Below are 21,318 nucleotides of genomic sequence, written 5' to 3'. Positions count from 1 at the left end.
GGGGGATTTTTTTTTTTTTATTTCTATTTACTTCTATTTCTATTAAAAGTCTTTTGTAAGAAAACTGAATGCTTTTTCATTGTTCTCAGATCCAAGGGTTTGGGTCTGTGGTCACCTATGCAAATTGGTGAGGCTTTTTATCCAACATTTCCCTGGAAAAGGGGGGTGCAAGTGTTGGGAGGATTGTTCATTGTTCTTAAGATCCAAGGGTCTGGGTCTGTAGTCACCTAGGCAAATTGGTGAGGCTTTTTACCAAACCTTGTCCAGGAAGTGGGGTGCAAGGTTTTGGGAAGTATTTTGGGGGGAAAGACGTGTCCAAACAGCTCTTCCCCAGTAACCAGTATTTGTTTGGTGGTAGCGGCCAATCCAAGGACAAAAGGGTGGAATATTTTGTACCTTGGGGCAGTTTTGACCTAAGCTGGTAAAGATAAGCTTAGGAGGTTTTTCATGCAGGTCCCCACATCTGTACCCTAGAGTTCAGAGTGGGGGAGGAACCTTGACATCTTCCAACTCTAATCTTCTATGATTCTGAGATTCACCTTATGAAGGATATACAGGATATTTGGTATACTACATGCAGCTTTAGTCCATTAGGAGTATAAACACTGATCAAGAGACATGGAGAAGATAAAGTAAAAGACAACTAGGATAACAGAAGAAAGAATACTAATAATCAAAGAAAGTTAAAAGTAATTTCAGGTACTACACATTTTCCTACTTATTTTTTCCTCTTCTTTGTTACTGTTTAAAAAAAAAACCCACTAAAGCAAGAGAAACTGACTACTTATGCAGGGCAAACTGAGACTGACCAAACAAAGACTGCGGCCAACTGTTCTTTGCATTCCTTTGTGTAGTATACTCACCTTTTGTAATGTGCTTAGATCAGGGGTTCTCAAAATTAATTGCACTGCAACCCCTTTCTGACAACAAAAATTGCTACAAGACCCCAGGAGCCCCACACACCAGCCAAGACTGAAGACCAAGGGCTCTGGCTTTAGGTGGTGGGGCTTAGGCTTCGGCCCTGGGCCCCAGTAAGTCTAACATCAGCCCTGGCAAAGGGGTCACGACCCACTTTGGGGTCATGACTCACAGTTTGAGAACCCCTAGATTAGATGAAAAGCACTCTGAAAACACAAAGCATTACTACACAGCAACAAATAGCTATGCAACACCTGTTCTCTTCTTCTTTCTGTATGTTTTTAAACACTAAAAAAAGAGAGACTATTTTCTGCTAGTCTCCTTCAATAATCTTAGTTATTTGTCACAACAACAGGAAAAAATGTAGACAAATGATAGTGTCCATTTAAATGGTCAGAAAATTAGGTCTGAACACACAAGAAGAGAGTAAGGGAGGCACCTCAATATTCCACATTAATAACCGGGAGACTCACTTCTAATTACTAATTTCAGAATATTATAGAACAAAAATAAAAATCAAGGGTAATGAATCACAACACACAGTTACTTACTTCTGCGCTGCTGCTGGCAGGGCACTACCTTCAGAGCTGGGTGCCTGGCCAACAGCTGCCCAGGTCTGAAAGCAGTTCAGAAGTAAGGGTGGCAATACCACAACCCCCTCCTAAAATAACCTTGTGATCCACTGCAAGTCCCTTTTGGGAAGGGCCCCCAGTTTTAGAAAAGTTGGTCTTCCCTGTGAAATCTGTATAATGCAGGGTAAAAGCACACAGAAGACCAGATTTAATGGTCCATGACACGTTTTTCATGGCCATAATTTGGTAGGGCCCTACTTATACTGCTACACACAGAGCAATCACTGCAAGATTCATTTGGGGCTGCAAAAGAGCAAGGCCAGGAAGAGAACACTACAGCAAAACATACTACTCTGACTCACTATTAAAATGTTCTTTCAAAGTCTCCCTGAGCCATATAGCTCCATGTTGAGCAATTCTTATAGCCCTTGTAGCTAGCTGTTCTATTTCAGCAGATAGCCGCTTCAGTCCCACCCTCCACCCCAGTGGAAACTTTCCCCACTTTCTTTTACAGCTATTATACAGGACACAGCAGGCATTCAGCTATTTTTCTCCCTAAGGCCCAAACTTATAAGTAAACAATGCCAGTGACCCTTCAAACAACCAAAGGCACATTCAACTGTCATTCTGTACCTGCTGATCCTGTAGTTGAAGCGCTTCTTGATGCTGTCGAGGTGGTCAGTGAATAACTTCATGAGCCATGGGAGCAAGGTATAGGCTGGGTCACCCAGGATCACTATCAGCATTTCAACATTCCCAATGGTAATTGCTGGTTGGGAAAGAAAGTCCCTGCACCTTTCTGAACAGTCCTGTGTTCTTAAAGATGTGCGTGTCATGCACCTTCCCTGACCAGCCCACACTGATGTCAGTAAAGCATCCCCAGTGATGTAGCCCTCTGTCAATGTACTGTGGCAAGGTGGTCTGGTGCTAAAATAGGAATATGCATGCCATCTATCGCCTCACCACAGTTCAGTGGCCCTACTGCTGCAAAAGCATCCATCATGTTCTGCACATTACCGAGAGTCAGTCATGCATACCAAGAGATGATTAATGGCCCTGCACACTTGCTTGACAACAGCCCGTGGTGGATTTCCCAACTCCAAATTCATTTCTGACTACCTGGTAGCAATCTGGCATTGCAAATTTCCACAGTGCAATCGTCATTCACTTCTCAACTGTCAGTGCAGCTCTCATTTTGGGGTCCCTGCACTGGAAGGCTAGAGAGAGCTCAGCACACAGATCCAGGAACGTGGCCTTGCGCATCTAAAAGTTCTGCAGCCCCTGCTCATCATGCCATACCTCCATAACGATGCGATCCTACCAGTCAATGCTTGTTTCTCAGGCCCAGAACCAACACTCCACCATCTCCAACTGCTCCATGAATGCCACCCACAATCCTGAATTGGTTCTTACTGTGTCCCACAGCAATCTAGCCTCCAAGGAATCATTACATTCCCCGTGGCTCCTCTGACAGCTCTGTAAATACTGCAGGATCACATGCCCTGTGCTTGCCATGCTCATGAGAAAAGTACAGAGCTGCGCAGACTCCATGCTTCTGTCAGAGATGGTGGACAGTGAGGAGGGACATATGGGTTTGTGGAATTTTGAAAAGAAGGCATGAAAATTATGGGATGCAGATGAAATTATGGAATGGAGAACAATGCATTATGGGAAGTTGACCCCATGCTCCTAGTCACCCCTGCGTGACTTGTTTTGGTCCTATCAGGCAGTGCAAGAACTTCCCAAAAGATCCTGCACTGGATGGTGGTGAGTTGCACAGTGGGATATTTACCCATAGTACATTGCACTCTAAATCAATACAAGAGCTCCTGATGAGAATACACACTGCTGACACAAGGAGCCATGCATGCGCACACAAGCGATGTAATAACTTCAGTGGCTTTATACCGTTGTAACTTATGTTGACATAATTTCGTAGTATAGACATGGCCTAAGTGCTAAAAGCAGAGATTTTATGGTTACAGTCTACCAAATGTAAACTGACAAAGTGCTACTTTCCTCAGGGCTTGTCAGTCCCTGATTAACTCCATCCAGAAAAGGATGCCTTATTTCTTAGCCCAGGTCTGTAAACAAGCCCTTTAATCTCCAGACAGAGTACATCTGTGAGGCTCAAAACTTTACCAAGCAGCACAAGAATTAAATTAAAAGACTCTGGTCAGTTTCACGATTGATACTCAGAACCCTATGGGCAACACTGAAACCATCACAAACCATGTTAGTGTCAGGCTGCTGCTTGTGAAAGCCATAAGCAGCAAGAAGGTCACTGGAGTTATTCACAATAGAGTAATGAGAAGGGACTTGAGAAACATTACTCCTACTGCATTTTTAGGTCTATCTCAGGCCCCTTTCTCAATGGCAGCAAGAAAGCTCAGAAGTGGGAGAAGGGTAGAGTTTTGAAGACCCAACCCTTACAGCCACTGTGAGTGTTCTGAAAGGGTGGAGAGAAAGCTCCTTCTCACTTCCAAGAGTTAGGGGGTAGGGTATTTCAAATTTATCAAACCCATTCTAAGAAGAGGTTAACCTGAAATAGGAGCCCTCAAGTAGGACCTAGGAACAACAAACCAGTAAAAATCTGAGCAGCAGATAGAGGCTATGCTTTTCACAGGGCACTGGCTCTAGACCTTGCCTGTTGGACATCCCCTCATTTGTCTTTTCTACCTCTTGCTTGTAAGCATCTAATACTTTTTTTCAAGTGGTCACAGTAGAGTTTGCAAAAATAATGAAGTAAATCTACACTAGAAACGCTAAAGTGCAACAGCTGCAAAATTGTAGTGGAGAGACTTAGGTCACATCTACACTACAAAATTATGTCAACCTGTTATTAAATCTTTTGTGCATGTGCCCATGTGCTTCTTGTGTTGGTAGTGCACGTCCTCACCAGAAGCACGTTTATTGATAATATTGTCAGTGTAGGGCATTTTGGGACAGCATCTGGAAGCCAGTAACAGTTGATATATGCAAGGCAGTGTCTACACCAACACTACATTGACCTAATTACATGTGACTCTATGCTGCTCACGGAGGTGGTGTAACTAAATCAGCGTAGAGAGGCACTTACATCAGCAGGAGCCAAATTTAAGTGAAGATACCTCCACAGCTGGGTCAACACAAGGCATCTCAACCTAACCGTGCAGCATAGACTAGGCCTTACTACAGAAACGGACAAGCTTCTTCGACTGCTGTAATTAATTTACCTCTCCGAGAGGAATTCTTTGGTTGATCTACCAGTGTCTACACTGGGACTCAAGCTGGTTTAACTAGGTGTCTTTGACTCCGGGGAGCGAATTTTTCACACCCTGAGCGATGTAGCTAGATCAACTTTGTAGCATAGATGAGTCCCTGGTAATATGTGGGCCACAGCAAAGCACTCTGCTAGGAAGCAGGAAGACAGAAACCTCTAACTTGCTTGGAGTCCATACCAGCAAAGCCCAAGATCCACAATGCTGGAGCCAGACAAGGTGCTGCATGGCTATTTTGGGGAGATATATCAATGCTTCCAGCATGCATCTCTGCAGAAGATCTGACTAGATGAATATAATGGTTCCTTCTGACCACAAAAATCAATGCATCTTCCCTGAGGCCCTCCATGTGCTTTTAAAGTGTGTGCCCTACACAAAGGAAGAGGTGAAAGGCACCAAGTGCAATGACAAGGTTCCTCCTATTTCCCAGTCCATCTGCGTCCACCCATCCTCTGGAGTTACACTTGGCTTGTAAGCTCTTTGGGGCAAGGGCCAGGAGCTTGTTCTGTGTTTGTACAGCCTTAACACAACCCAAAGGCTGGGCTCCTGTGCGCTAGGGGGCAGACAAATCATAACCGGACTAAAAATAAGGAGGACTTGGGGCGCCTTAGAGATTAACACATTTATTTGAGCATAAGCTTTTGTGAGCTACAGCTCACTTCATCGGATGCATCTGAGGAAGTGAGCTGTAGCTGACAAAAGCTTATGCTCAAATAAATGTGTTAGTCTCTAAGGTGCCACAAGTCCTCCTGTTCTTTTTGCGGATCCAGATTAACACGGCTGCTACTCCATAAGCAGGGAATGACACAGCAGTGCCACACGCGCTCTTGCCCTAAATGGCACACAGAAGGGGGAGGGGGCAGGGAGCCTTTACTGGGATCCTCCCAACTCCGGCCAGGTGCCTCAGGCTGAGGGTAGGGACGGGGGGGCTCAGAGCCACCGCTCTAATCAGTGCGCACGAGGGAGGGAGAGAAGGTGCGCGCTGCGCAACAGCTGGGGGCTGGGCGCTCGCTGACGGAGCGCCCTTAGAACCCATGGGGCAGTGGGGTAGGAACGACCGTTACCTGCTCCAGCAACACCCGCAGGCACAGCTCATGCGCGCGCCGGCCCTGCGCCCCCTGCCGCACGTAGGCCGCGTTCACCAGCCTCTCACTAGCGCCGAAATTCTCAACGTTCATGTCGGAAGTAGTGGGCGGAGAAACTGACAAACAACTCAGATTCCAGACGCTCCTGCCGCCTCAGCGCAGGCGCAACCCCGTAGAACGAGAGGCCGTGACACCACGTGAGGTGACACGCTCAACTCCGAGGGAGTAATCAAAAGCCTGTCCGCATGCGCGTGGAGAACGCGTCACGCCGCGCCCCCTGGGGGTGGGATGCGGTGCGGCGCCTTTTTCCTGGCGCGCGCGGTATTCTACGCCCATTCCTCGCGGGGGCGCTGTTGCCTCCTCAACCTGCCCGCAGCCACCAACGGCCGCAGCCCGCAGAGTGGAGCCAACTGCAGCCAGGTGTCCCCATGCGGAGGTGAGGCGGGCCCCGCAGCACGCGGAGACTCTGGGCTCTGCACGCCGTGCCCTGGCCTGAGTTCAGCCAGACTGACCAAGCGCACGCTGCCGCGGAGATCACGGGTCTCAGGCCCGCGGATGTACCAACGTCCAGTAAAGATGGGCTCGGAAAGGTCCAGTTCTGCCCTCACAGGCCGGCCCGACCAGCCTGCGAATAACTCAGGCAGCGCCCTTAGGATGTGGGCTTAGTTTAGCCCTGAATAGCAGGGGCGCGCTGGGCTGTCCTGGAGTGTACTGTGGAATTGCCGTTTTGTTAAAGCCTACCCAGGCCTGAACATATTAGAGAGGTGAAAGGTTTTGCTAACTTTGAAAAACCCTTTTTCTGTACAAAGGAGGACAAGCAGGATACTGTATTCCTGCAGGGACTAGAAATAAACCTAGGTCTTGAGGCTGCTCACACTCCCATAGGTGCTTAACTTAAAGTTTATGATTAGTCCCCCTTTGTGGTTAATAGGATTTCTTAAAGTTAAAAGCATGCATGTCAGGCTGCTGTATGCAGTTTTTCCACCATTATAATTATTGTGGTTAGGGATGTGCTTGTTTACTAAAATAGTTACACTAGTACAACCCTTAGTGTGGACACAATTATCAAGGTGCGTTATACTAATGTAGCTGTTCCGATAAGGGAACGGGAATAAACTGAACCACTATAAGCATCCTTATACTGGTATAATTACATCTGTAATAAGGGTGTTTTGCAGCTTTAGCTATACTGGTATAATTAACGCAGTACAACTTTTGTGTGTAGACAAGTCATAATTGGGTTATTGAACCCCTGTGGAAGTTTGTACCCATTTCACCATATTCACTGCTAGTGCCTTTTTACAGCATTTCCAAAGTCAGTTATGTCCTTGAGACAGAAAGACTTAATGGAGAATAAAATAAATATTTAGTTGGTTTTTGTTTTGTTTTTTTTAAACAGAAAACTAAACTGGTTTCGTTCATGGAGAAAGCTGCCTAGCTATCTCAAATCCTTACGCAGGAGCCTTATATTTAAGTAATTAAATCACTTGAAACAGCATGATTTTACTCAAAACCTCTGTTAGAAGATCCCACATTCATTAAGGCTTTGCCTATGCTAGAAAGGGTTATACTGGAACAGCTATACCAGCAAACCTTCTTAATTTATGCTGGCAAAAGAGTGTTTTTGCTGGTATAGTTTGTGATTCCCTGCCTGCCCGGCCCCCAGACAAAACTATGCCAGCAAAACTTTTAAGTGCAGACCAGGCCCAGAACTCCCATTTCAGGACATTGCCAAGCAATTTATAGTATTAAATTATTTTATTGAAACCTCTTCTTAATGCACTCTAAAAACACCCAGAACTAGAGACAGCTGCACCTCTACAGTTCTATGAGCCCACCTGAAATACTTTAGATGTGTAAAGTATGTACAAAGGCTTTGATCCAGCAACAACAACATATGCTTATCTTTACTTATGAGTTGAAATTTGTGGGATTGCTCACATACTTGGAAGTTAGGCATGTGTGTAAGTATTAGCAGGATTGGGGCCACAGTTTATACACAAAAGATTGCATTTTGCATACTTCTGTGTGTTGCTTTAAATTTTTTATTATGAAACAGCAGACGGCAACAAACTAGATTTTACACTCTGATTTCATCTGTGGGTACCTTGTAGACAGTTTTATATTTGGACTACACAAGACTTCTTTAATGCATTAAACATAAATTTTTAAGTATTTCAAGTACTGAATTAAAATGTATTTGTTTTATTAAATAACTGATACAATATATTTAATGTCCTATAAGTATTTACTCTTTTATAGGTCTTCCTTTTAGCTTTTTAATAAATTTCTCTGGCATCTGTATTAAAAGATGACCTTATTTAAGCAACCACGTTTTTACATTCTCCTGAGTGGTTCATTATTATATGGTATATCTTGTCTGCAAAGTAAATTTAAATCTAAAACTAGACACAAACAATGCATTGAAGCAATGTTTAGGTTGAAGAAGCAAGCAGAAATTAGGTTAAAACTGCTAGAGTAACTTTTATTCAGCCCAGTTTTGTTTAGGTGTTTAGTATCACTTCCGTAACTGGTCAGTTTAGTCACAGTGAAGCCTATTAATCAGATTTAGCCATTTTTCAGTTTGACGCTCAAGCAGATACTTTTTTTAAAAAAAGGTTGACTATTTGAAATAACAATTTAGTATGAAAATATTTCAAGCTGTGGATTGCTTGTCAATTCTTTACTGTTTTGAATATTTGACATGTGGAATTCTGTTAGAGGTGTTTTTGTTTCTTGCCTGCATTTTATAAGGAGAAGGAGTGCCTGAATAATTCATTCTGTCAGGCTGAGGTTGGAAGGACTAAAAGAGAGGAATTAGTAGAACTGGAATTTTAGGAGCTATGTAGTCTGTCTCCACAAAATCTTTTCTAGTTTAGAATGTTTGGTTGTTTATTTTTATACATAAGAAATAAAGGACTGACTGAGACTTTTTTTAAAGTAAGCTCTTCGGATAGGTCCCTGAGTTCATACTTCTGATGTTTAGTTTTGAGCAAATATAACTGGCCCCTTAAAACTTACTTTTGGAGTCTTATCTGGTTCTTCCACTTCAGTTTTATGTTTAGATGGTTAAATAACATGGGAAACATACATAGTGACCTCACTGACCCTACTGAACATAGCTTTAATCAACTTGATTACATCATCAACAAGCCTCACAAGTTGTTAATGTTAAACTTATTTGAATAATTGTTGGCTCACACTTTACTGTTAATAGATTACTTGTGGCACCTTAGAGACTAACAAATGTATTTGAGCATAAGCTTTCGTGACCTACAGCTCACTTCATCGGATGCATTTAGTCTCTAAGGTGCCACAAGTACTCCTTTTCTTTTTGCGGATACAGACTAATACGACTGCTACTCTGAAACCTGTTAATAGATTGTTATTCAGCCTGTTTGAACATAGAAGAGCCATTCTAAAAGATTTTTCCCTTAGAAATTACAATATTTTGTGTTGCACCTGGAATGTGATGATGCACTGAATTAGTCTTGTTTTCATACAAGGGACATTATTTATTTTGTTCTTTATTTGAAAGTATCACAAGAGGGCGCCCACCTAAAGCTAAAAACACACTGAATGTGAGCGAGCTACCATGGGGGTTTACTTCTATTTGTACTTAGCCTCTTTTTATATTTTCTTTGTTCTAGGGTTCAGGCACCACTGTAAGAGGTACATTATAAATATCTACAAAGTGAGATAAACTAAAGGATTAGATTGATGTTCAAATCAATGAAAAAGATATGAAAAAACTGAAATAATCCAGATCTTTCAGCATTTTTAAAAAGACCATTGTTAATCCAGGAAACATGAGCTAATAATTTGAATTCAATATGAATAGTTTGTAAATAATGTATGTTATATATTTAATAATTTATTATTATGGGCATTTTCCTGTTTGAGACCTGTACCATGAGTCAGTGAGTGAGCTATCGTGAATGCTGTTTCGGTTAGGAGTATTTGAGCAAATCACAGATCTCCCATTACATGAGCAGAAGATCCAAACAGTGTTAACATTTCCACTTCAGTATACAAAAATGGGGTAGGAGAGGGAAATATAAACATGTTTCTTGTTCAGTCCATCCCCCATTATTGGCAGAAAAAAGTCCCAAACTTGTTGGAATCTTCTAAAGGAGGTTCTGTCTCACCAATGCTATAGGACAGTATTGAAATAGCCACAAAACAGTAGCAGCTAACTCACCTATGTGGAGATGCACGGGACCTGATTATTCAGTGTGCAGAGTGGGTGTAGAATTTTCTGCCATTATGGTTTGGTAGCTTTTTACACCCACTATGCACAGGGATTGATGACCATATAATATGCAACACTGTAAAATCAGTTCCCATATCTTTTGTCTCCATGTAATTGTTTACTGGGCATAAAGGGCCAATTTGTTTGGGTTTACACTAGGGATAAATTTGGTCCATTCTGCTCATCTTCAGCAGAAACAAATGAAAAGAGACATGCAAATATGAAGAGATTCTATGAGATTACAGATATTAATAGCTATATAAGCAAATGATACATGAGGGGGCTCCAAAGTCCATGTCCCGCAGTTTAGCTGTGATAAAACAGACCAGTCAGGTATTTGATTGGTTATTTTATCAGTCACTGAAAAAAGTAACTTTATTTAGGTTTTTCAATTAGCACATTGAAGGACCCTTACAATTTCATAAAATGACTAATTTCCCACCATGCATAGCCTTCTTTTTAGTTGAACAGAGAATTGACTTGCTCACGATGTGCTAATGAGGAGAGAACAGTTTGGGATTCAGGAATAAAACAAAATAGTGGAATGTTTCTGTTAAAATGGTCAGCAATCAAATAAGAGCTGCATCTGATGAAGTGAGCTGTAGCTCACGAAAGCTTATACTCAGATAAATTTGTTAGTCTCTAAGGTGCCACAAGTACTCCTTTTCTTTTTGCGAATACTGACTAATTCAGCTGCTACTCTGAAACCAATCAAATAAGTGTTTGTGATACTGCCATATTTAGGTTTCAGAATTAATCCATATAGATTAAGGGAAAAGTTCACACGTACTGTATTGTCTCAGACTGTCTACAAATTGACATCTGACAATAATATCAGTTACAATCAATTTATGTATTCAACTTAGATTCTAGGGTGTCATTTTGCAGCAAGAGGTCCTATGCTGTAGCAATTTCATATATGGTATAAATTTCACGAAATGCAGCCAGCCCAGGCCTATAGATTGCCTCAATCGTCCTGAATATACTTGTGTGGGGTGGGGGCATTACTGTAGCTGGTGCCTTGGCCCCAAAATTCACTTTCAAAGCAAGAGAATAAAAAATGATAAATGTGTAAAGAAAGATATTGTCAACTCAAGCTTCCCAACAGAGAATACAGCAGAGAAGCCTGTGTGGCTTGGCTCTGTGCCTATGTGTTTGTGCAGGCCCCTAGGGACAGGATGACCAGATAGCAAGTGTGAAAAATCAGGACAGGAGGTGGAGAGTGATAGGTACCTATATGAGAAAAAGCCCCAACAATCTGGACTGTCTCTATGAAATCAGGACATCTGGTCACCCTACCTTGGGAGTGCAGGTCTCCCTGTTGAAGTGCGTGCGCCGGGGGCGGGTGTTGGAAGAGTCTCTCTCCCTAGGTAGGCTAAGGGGACAAGGGTGGAAGGGCTCAGCGGCTGAGTCTTTCCCTGCTGTACCATTTGCTCCTGTAGCGGGTCCTTTAGGGGGTGGCGAGGTATTCTACGTTCCTCGGCCACGGTGCGCATGTGCAGTGAGGGCTGCTGAGAGGTGGCGCCGCAGAGCTTGTTTGTCCGACTCTCGGCTGCTGGCTGCGCAATGCGTCCCCCCGGTAGCGTGTGAGCCCGCCTGGCGGCTCGCAGGATCTTACCCAGCCCGCCGCAGACGCTAATGGCGGAGCCGGGCCCTGAGGAGCCAGACGAGCGGCTGTTGCTGCTCTCGGAGCCGACGCTGCAGGACAGCCCCCCCGCGCGGGGGCTCCACGGCGTGAAGGCAGCTCCCGGCGGGGCCGTGAGGCTTGGCGGGGCCTCGGGGCTGGAGGAGGAGGATGGGGACATAGACACGGACCCTGAGGGTGATGGTGAGGAAGAGCCGCTGCTAGGAGCATCTGCCACCCGCCGGAGCCGGAGCGCCGGTGCCGCCTGGGACAGGGAGACTCGCATTGCTGCAGGTACAGCGGAGCCCTGTCCACACACACACTACCCACCCTGGTGGGTAGGGTGACCAGATAGCAAGAGAGAAAAATCCGGACGGGGTGGGGGGTAATAGGTGCCTACATAAGACAAAGCCCCACATATCAGGACTGTCCCTATAAAATTGGGACAGCTGATCTACCGGTGGGACTGCCTCCCCTCCCCCAATTTCCACAGCGCTCCCCTTGGCTTCTACTCTTTGTCCCCCCCCCCCCCCCCCCCGTGAACGCGGGGATTCCTCACCACCACCCCTCCATTCATGCCTTGTCTTTGGTTTGTTGATCCCTTGACTCAGCGTTAATCCAGTTCACTTTCTCTTTTCTTTCCAAGGTGCTGCTGGCTTGTTAGGGTAGGAAACCTAAAGGGGGGCTGGTACCTCACAGTCTTCCTATATATACACACATACAGCCTGCCCCCACACCGTGTAAAACGAGGGTTTACCCTCCTTCCTCTTGCTTGCACGTTCTGGAATACGACTTACTTAGTTTAAATAACTTTTTAAAAGAAGTGAGCCCGGAACAAAACAGGCGCTGTTACTGGAACAAGATCAAAGTTGTAATTGTTATTCGATTTGAGAGAGCTTACCTGAAGAGGGAGGGGAGGGGCTGGGGTGTAGTATGAGATCATTGTAAAGCTATTTTTCGCTGCTTGCAAGAGCTGCCTAACTGAAGGCCTGTTTGCTCAGGGAATGGCTACAGTATAGACAGTGACAGCCCCTTCCCTGCTAGTTTGTTTGTAAGGATACCCTCTCATCTACAGAGGTAATTGAGTCTCCATACCCAATACCTCTTTGAAAATGCCAGCAAGGATCCATCTCAGGAGACCACCACCAATTTGTATCATGTAATGTGTGGATCAGTTGTTATGTAAAAACTACTTTCAGTCACTGTTAGTCTAGAACGGCGGGAGAGTATATTGCAATGTAATCATTTTTGGGACCACCATCCTCTAAAAACAGTGCTTTAAGGAACGCTGCTACTGTAAATTAACGTAAAAATCAAACTCCTTGTCTCTATATGCAAGACCCTATGTGAGGTCACTTGCCTCTATATATCCAGTCTCGTATATTCTTGCTTCCTGTTTTCCTCTCAGGTCAGGTCTACGCTAGGAAATTAGGTTGGTATACCTGTGTTGCTCAGGGTATGAAAAATCCACATCCCTGAGCTACACAGTTAAATCGACCTCACGCCTGGTGTGGACAGCGCTAAGTCAGTAGGAGAATTTGCCTCTCAGGAAGGCAGAGTACCTACGCGGATAGCGTAGGTAGCCTCTTCACTGAAGTGCTACAGTGGCATAGCTGCAGCATTTTATGTGTAGACTTGCCCTCAGTTCTCACTTAACAGCTCTTGTCATCTTTTTCAAGTTCTGGCTTCACACCTGTAGTCATGCTGCATCTAGTGTTTGGAACAGTCTGTCATTCCTGACAACTTGGCAAAGCTTTCTCATTTTTCTCCTTCAGACTTGCTTGTTCAAGGACTGTCCAATTTCCTTTTCTTGTGAATAATATTTATTCACTTTCCATTCTGTGAAAAGTGATCCAGTGCTTGGTTTTATGACCTATTATAGGACTGGGGAGCTTTGTATTAGTGTGTCAGGTGTGTACATTTCTGGCAATATGAAATTGACTTTTAGTAACTGCTTTCTTGTCTTTGAAACCCAGTATTCAAGGGAAAAGTGTCCAAATTTTAAAGTGAGTCAGTCTGTCGGTGAAATTCCAAATGCTAAAGTGCCAAAAAGAGGGTTGTAGCAAGAAAGTAATAACTAACAAATTGTTAGTTGTCTTTCTTATGACTTTATACCTCTCTTCAAGCTTCTCCAGGTCAGTAAAGGAGTGTAAACCTATGGCCTTGTCTAAACTGCTTTGCCTGCAGTAGAAAAGGTTTATTAGTATAACTATACCAGCAAACTTTGCTAGTTGAGATGCAGCTTAAAGCTGTAAAATAATCCTTTTTCCAGTTTATTTTATAATAGTTTCTCAAATGAAATAAACTATATCATCAAAAAAGTAATGTTACCTTGCACAACTGCATCTTCATTCTGGCTATTGCTGGCATAGCTATGTCAGTTTTCTGGAGGGGAGAGGGGGAATGATGGGATTTTTTTTTTCTTATTTCTAACTGCCATAACTATTCTGGCAAAACTTTTAACTGTAGACCAGGCCTAAGATTTAAAGAAGCTATGTTAAAATGTATTCGCTCATGTGTTCTGACATAACTTGTTTTAAAAGTATGGTGTACAGTACATAAAGCATGTTGCCTTTAAATATGTGCTAAATTGGTTGTGTTATAGCTTCAGAATGAAGACTGTCAACAACTTTGCTTCTTTGGTATGATAGAACTTTCTGCAATAATAGTAAAGCTTGTCTGTGCACTAGTCAGAAATTAACTCTCTCAGGAACTAGGGACCATAATAAACCTCCCCACCATTCAGACTGAAGTGCAAGGAGCATTTCTTTGACTTTGCCTTATCAAATATGTACACCCACATTGCTATATATTTATGTATAAAAAATTCCAGAACACAACTGACAGGATTCATAGGGTACAACATGGAACTGTGGGACTGCTGTGCACCTTAACTCTCCAACCTGGGCTCTCTCTCTCAGTGCTATGCCAGTGACAGGCAGCCAACCCTTCCAGGTGCTGTGATCACTCAGCCATCAGCATGTGGAGCCCCAGACCCAGATAAATTGCATGAGTCAGTCACAAATTATATAGAGATCGGCACCAGCCAATCACCCCAGCAATATACCGTCTTATGCTGTGCAAGAGTTGGACAGTGCAAGATCATTAATTAGTTTGCCACTTCTACAAAGGGTATTGGATATGCAACAACCCTTGTTAACCTGAGCTGAGATTTCCCAAGTACTTCAACAAAAACAACACTGTTTTAAATAAAATATAAAACAGATCTTTAAGTGATTATAAGTAGCAAGCATAGAGATCAAAGTTGGTTACATAAGAAATAATAATCTTGCAGTCTAAATTCTACAGTCTGAGGGCATGTTTACACTTACCTCCCGAGCGATCGATCCAGCGGGGGTCGATTTATCGGTTCGACCGCGGAGCGCTCTCCCGTTGACTCCGGTACTCCACTGGAGAAAGAAGAGTATGCAGAGTCGACAGGGGAGCGGCAGCAGTCGACCTACCGCAGTGAAGACACCCCCCAGTAAGTAGCTCTAAGTACGTCGACTTCAGCTATGCTATTTTCGTAGCTGAAGTTGCGTAACTTAGACCGACTTACCTTGCATCCCCCAGCCTTCCCCCCAGTATAGACAAGGCCTAAGTAAGGTTTGAATCAAACAGTCTCTCACCCCAATTTACACAGGCTGGATCCCCTTCCCAACCTGGGACCAGTTTCCCCAGTTCAAAGTTTTATCTTCCTAACAGTCTTCCAGGTTTTGAAATGGGGGATGGAGAGAGGCCAAGTGATGATTTCACTGTCCCTCTTTTATACCTTTTTCTAGCTACTAGAAAGATCCTTGCTGTGAGGTTGGGTTTAGTTAGACCTCATTGCGTACATGCCCTCTCTAAGTCTCTGGGATAGTGGATTCTTCCTGATGGGCAATCAACACATGTCTGGCTGGTCCTGATGTAACTCCATCTTGTCAGTTACTCCTTTGTCCCCACTGAAAGGCTAGCTGTGAGCATTCCCAACTTCACACAACATTTCATTAACAAACCTATAGCAATACTTCATAACTTCACATACAATGATAGTAAAATTCAACAGATTAGGACAGATCATTTTAAAATGATACTTCACAAGGCACTCATTGTACAAAACATATCATAGTCATATGACCGTGGTAAATATGGAGGTTCCAGGATGCTATTTTAAGGTACAGAGTGTCACAACAACTCTCAACTGCACACATTTTTATCACTGGCGAGGGTCTGAGAGAACAGTATATGAGAGATGATAGTCATGTTGCTTAATGCACTACGGAAAGAGCTCAGATATTATGGTGGTGAGCACAGTGTATATTCTATAAAGAATAGAATGGGGGAGCCCCGGTTTTAACTCAGTCAGTTTAGCATGTGTTAAAGTATTTGCTGCTTTCTGTCTTACTCCTTTAAAATGTTTTATGTTAGCTAACATGTTTTAATATTGCACGCTTAAACCCAAGTCTAGACAAAGCTTAAGCAAGTGAAGTTGCTATACATAAAAGCTGAGGGTGCTCAGAAGACGTGAGTTATACTATCTAGACTTTCATTTGAATTTTAAGCTGTTTAGTGATCTGATTCTGTAGTTAGATGTGGGCGGACCCTTGTTCCAGCGTAGAGCCCTACTGAAGTGAAGCTGAGGTGAAAGGGGATCTGCCTGCTCAGGATTGATTGCAGTATTGGGGACTACATCAAAAATGGTTGACGATAGTGTATCCCCCCAAAGACAAAAACTTGGTTAAGAAAAGTTAGCATTGCTTAAGGGTAACCCCATCCACAAACCCTTAAAAGTAAAAAATGTCCCATAAAGGTATCCTCTGGCATACTTTACCCCCCAAACATCATATTCACACCATTTTCACTGACACTCTGACCTTCTATAAAGGTCCCATACACTTTAAATATGTATGATGTCTCATGCCACCTTCATCACTACAGTATCTGATCAACTTCCATTAGCACAAAAGTGACATGACTAACATCTGTCAAATGTCATTCATTCTGTGTCATTTCCCCTCCTTCCCCCAGGAGAATTGTGAATGCCTGAGCAGTGGAGTTGCTGAGCACTGTCCTCATCCTGGAGCTTTCTATGATCTTGCGGAATCTAGATATTCTGGTCACATGCCATTGAATGCCTTGATGATAAGGACTAAAATTTTGTATTTAATATGTACAGTAACATAATACACACACCACATTCTTTGTAATTATATTATAATGCAAAACTTTAACTCTGACTTCAGTAATATCAACATGTCTTTTATACATCTGTGAACCAGTGAGCTGAATGGTGTGACGTTCTCCCATGGGAAAAGAATTAAGGATGAGAATCAGAAGATAGTGGTGAGACAAAAAGAGGGAGGAGAAGAGTAAGGTATGTGGGAGACAAGGAAGAAAGACAAAGCTGTTACCTTTTTTTGAATAATGGCCTGTCTACACTCAGGCCCGTTGCGAGAAATTTGGGGCCCTGGTACATCAAGTTTTCTGGGTCCTTGCCCCCTCCCCTTTCACTCCAGGTAGAGATGTTTAAAGTGTCCTTGAGCTTGTTTCCCCTTCCCTCATGTCAGGCAGTTAGTAGAGCTTAACACACTTAACAGGAACAAGGCACTCTTATTCTGGAATAAGTGTCCACATATGGAGTTATTCAGGAACAGCTTGTATAACTCCATGGATAGACCAGCCTTAACTTTTGCATTAGAATCCCTAAAATATTTTCTCTAGCTATAAGAACTTTGTGTATGTAAAATATAGTCCTAACCAAAAATTAAAAAAAAAAATTGTGGAGAACTTGTCAGATACTTCAGATTTCAAAGCTTTTGATAAAAACAGATTTCAAAATTTATCAGTTGCAATAGAAGTACGAAGTCATGGAAACTGTTTTCATAGTACTTCGATTTTTTTTTTTTCACACTTGTACAGAGCTGTAATTTCTATGTTCATTGGTATGCAAAAAACCCTCTGGTGATCAGTTAATTAGAATGCTTTAAAGTTTGAATGTTAACAAGCATTTCAGAACTTAAACTGGATGTTAATGCTAGTTGCAAATGATCTGCTTAATGGATGGCTAGTGAACAATATTATCATACTTCATTTTGTGGCAGAGGATGTGAAAATGTAAAAAACAAGTACATTAAGCAAAGCTGTTATATGGACTATATCCTTGAATATTCAGTGCTGCTTGAAATGCTTTACTCATCTAGCTTTCTTTACAGGGCCAACTTACATATGTGGACAGATATTAGTAAAAAAGATCAATAAAAGCTTTTTAGTCCACTCATTTGAACTTCCCTCCTTTGGAAACAAGACTATAAGAACAAAAGAAACATGAGTTGTTTACATGTTTAAATTTAATGTTTATTCAGATTCCCTTTTATTTATTCTGTATTAAAGTTGATGACAAACATTTTTACGATATTGAACTCAGAGAAGTTGACACAAACTAGGCTTAATGCTTAACTTTTTTAAACAATAGATACTTTGTTGGCACTTGGTGAAATCCTAGTCTTGGTGAAATCAATAGCAAAACTCAACTGACATCAGGGAGGCCAGCATTTCACCCTTGGTCTCCAGTGAATGCTAGTGCCGTTTCCTAACTAAAGGAGGAAGAACTGATATAATTTTTTCCTACTCGCCATTTATTGTGTGAACCATGTCTAATATAGTTCAATAACATTTAGAGGAATAACTTTTTGTTTTTTAGGAAACGCGGGAAGTACTGCAGAGATGAACTTATTTTTGGATGATCCAGAATTTGCAGAAATTGTGCTGAGAACAGAACAAGCTATCGAGTGTGGAGTCTTTCCAGAACGAATTTCCCAAGGATCTAGTGGGAGCTATTTTGTCAAGGATCCAAAGGGGGTGAGTGCATTATTGACTAATCAGACATAATAAACACAACTTATTTTATTTGAAAAGGTGGAAGAAACTGGCATTCTCTAACTGGTAACCAAAGAACTGTCTCCCTTAAATAAATGGTGCCATGTTAGTTTAATTTATTTTGATGCGTTAATAGCACGGCTGTGAAAATCAGTTTGATCAGGTAGCTTGCAAAACAAGATAATCTGAAAATAATTCTTATTCCTGTGTAGTGGAATTTATTCAGGCACTTTTGAATGGCTGATGCTTAATCAAAATATATGGGGAATGGGATCTCTGTTACTGTTTGAAAACAAGTCAAGGATTCTTCTTACCTTGTGTAAAATTTTGATATTCTTTACTTTCTATCTTAAAAGGACACCATAAACTTCAAAAACTTGAATGTTTTGAAGCTTTTGATAGCACGCTATTTCAAATAGTTTTGCAGAGGTCTTTAAAATTTCTCTTTTAAATATCTGTTAATAAGGATTTTTCTGTTTCCCTGCTCATGTTTTGAGTCTCTTCTGCTTCTTAAATTTCAGCTTCAGTTTCGCATCTCTTGTTAAATTAAAATGATCTGGACAAACTGGAGAAATGGTCTGAAGTAAATAGGGTGAAATTCAATCAGAACAAATGCAAAATACTCGATTTAGGAAGAAACAATCAATCGCACAGATACAAAATGGGAAATGACTGGATTGAAAGGAGTACTGTGGAAAGAAACACTATAACTCCCAGGTATCACAAGCTAGATGTGAGTCAACAGTGTAACACTGTTGCAAAAAAAGCTAACATCATAACATCATTCTGAGATGTATTGGCAGGAATGTTGTAAGCAAACATGAGAAGTTAGTACTCAGGAGAGTGAAGTGTACATGGTGATCTGAGACAGGGAAGTAGGATTTAGGCTTCTGAGTGACTTTAAGTGCTTTTGAAAATGTTATCCAAGGGTCTCATTCCATTCTTGTGACTGATTCTAACCCCTAATGTGTACTAAAAAGAGAGGCTCTGATTTGTAATTTGACTTCACATCGCCAGCTGGCTTTGAGGGAACGTAATCATCTCTATCTGAAGTCCTCAGCACTTCCAAAAGCCAAAGGGATGTTTCAGCAAGCACCAAAAAGCAGAGGGTTTTTGGAAGGTTCTACATGCTTAGCTGGCCAGCCTTTACCAGTAGTCTGCAAAGACCTCCCAGTTAGATGCAGACTAGGAGCCTGTTAGTCTTGAATACCTCTGGTCACCTTTGGCATTTGGATCTTGAGCACTGTACAGTGTAGGGACAGCATTAGGTTTTCAGTCCACTTTCCAGATGGTTGTCCTGTATCCCTAAAAGAATGATCCTTGTTATCAGGTTTGTATGGGGATTGACCGTTTTAAAAAACTTCATTAAAAATCCCTGTGTCTGGGATATTAATGTGGTTATGAAAAAGTGGATGCAACCTCCTTTTGAAGCACTCATTTCCTGTGATCTTAAGTTTCTTACATGGAAGGTCACTTTCGTGATGACAGTGATTACAGGTTACAGGGTGAGTGAACTCTTCAAGCTGTCTTGACCAACCCATCTCATTCCAGATTTTATGAGGATAAGGTGGTGCTGCAGACTCATTCTAAATTCCTCTCTTAAGGTGTTATCAGAGTTCCACCTTAAAGAGTTTATAAACCTGACAACATTTTTCCCATTGCCACATGCCCATCGCACTGAAGTCTTTCTCCACTTGTTTGATAAAAGGCTTTTGGGTTTCTATCTGGGGTGTCTGTCCTCATCTTCAAGGTGCTCGATGGCCTGGGCTCAAGATTTCTAAAAGATCGCCTCCAGGATGAGGACAGTGGTTGACAACTCCACTTCTCAGCCACAGTGGAACTTCCCACCACAAGGGTAAGTAAAGTTCATTAATGCGGGAGACACAGCTGCCTCAGAGGTTGTTCTGAGACTGGAAGGAATTCCCCCAGGAATTAAGGACCATCACAAACGTCACCATCTTCCATTCCTAGTGAAATGTGCATTTTTTCAACCTCATGTTATCTAATATAAACAGCTAGCAGTGTGTGCATATTTTTTTAAAGACCTACTAAAACAAAAACCACTCTGCACACATGTCCCCCACCAACCTCCAGTGCGGAGAGGAGGATGAGAGAATGGACCACACATGACAGATGTTAGTCATGTCACTTATTGAACTTCTGGAAGGTATTCAGTTACTGTGGTGAAGAGGGTGGTATAAGAACTTTTCTAGAAAAGAGCTTGGTGTGGACTGATGCATTTAGAAAATCCATCCAACTTCTGACACCAGTCTGCTGGGCAGTCCTGTTAACCATGCCTTAACTAGCTGTCTGATTGTATTTCAAATTGCTGTGATTTGGCTGGTCGTGAATCAAAACAGTTATTTTGGATGGCTTTTATCTTCAGTTGGGTTTGCATAGGTAGTTTTTTGGGGGGGGAGTTTTTGGGCAGGGGTGGGGAGAATCATTCTACAGGCTGAGTATTGTGCCTTAGTGGAAGTACCTGTCTTCTTACATGCCAAATATTCACTCCTTATTTATACACAACTGCCTTGTTGCTACTGCATGGTGGAGCTTTTTACTTCTATATCCTTGGAACAGCTATTAATTTTTTTTGGATTTTGGAGAGGTCATCATGAACAGATGATCTCATTAGAGAAGGGGAAATATTTACTAATTTTGCTCCTATGAAAAGATCAACTTGCAGGATTGTTGCTTGCCCACCCATCTTTCCTTGGAGATTGGAGGTTGCTGGTTTTGGATGCATCTT

At 42.3% G+C, this 21,318-nt stretch overlaps 2 protein-coding genes across 3 annotated transcripts in view; one reads left to right on the top strand and one right to left on the bottom strand.

The window, feature by feature from the left end:
* The window catches only part of SEPSECS (Sep (O-phosphoserine) tRNA:Sec (selenocysteine) tRNA synthase), a 41,783-nt gene extending 35,807 nt beyond the window's left edge, over positions 1-5,976 (bottom strand). The window contains exon 1 of the mRNA XM_074950132.1: positions 5,815-5,976. Within this exon, the coding sequence (XP_074806233.1) occupies positions 5,815-5,928 (114 nt within the window). The 5' untranslated portion in view covers positions 5,929-5,976. The remainder of the gene's footprint in view (positions 1-5,814) is intronic.
* A 132-nt stretch (positions 5,977-6,108) lies between these two features.
* PI4K2B (phosphatidylinositol 4-kinase type 2 beta) overlaps positions 6,109-21,318 on the top strand; it is a 41,191-nt gene continuing 25,981 nt past the window's right edge. The window contains exons 1-2 of one of the 2 annotated variants that reach the window (XM_074951591.1): positions 6,109-6,271; positions 18,394-18,551. In XM_074951591.1, coding sequence (XP_074807692.1) covers positions 6,124-6,271; positions 18,394-18,551 — 306 coding nt within the window. In that variant the 5' untranslated portion in view covers positions 6,109-6,123. Of the gene's footprint in view, positions 6,272-11,583; positions 12,006-18,393; positions 18,552-21,318 lie in introns of those variants that run through there. The other variant, XM_074951590.1, reaches the window with a different exon arrangement.

This window comes from Natator depressus, chromosome 4, assembly GCF_965152275.1.
Source record: "Natator depressus isolate rNatDep1 chromosome 4, rNatDep2.hap1, whole genome shotgun sequence".
Classification (NCBI taxonomy): Eukaryota; Metazoa; Chordata; order Testudines; family Cheloniidae; genus Natator; species Natator depressus.
This window is presented reverse-complemented; position numbering and strand designations above follow the sequence as displayed.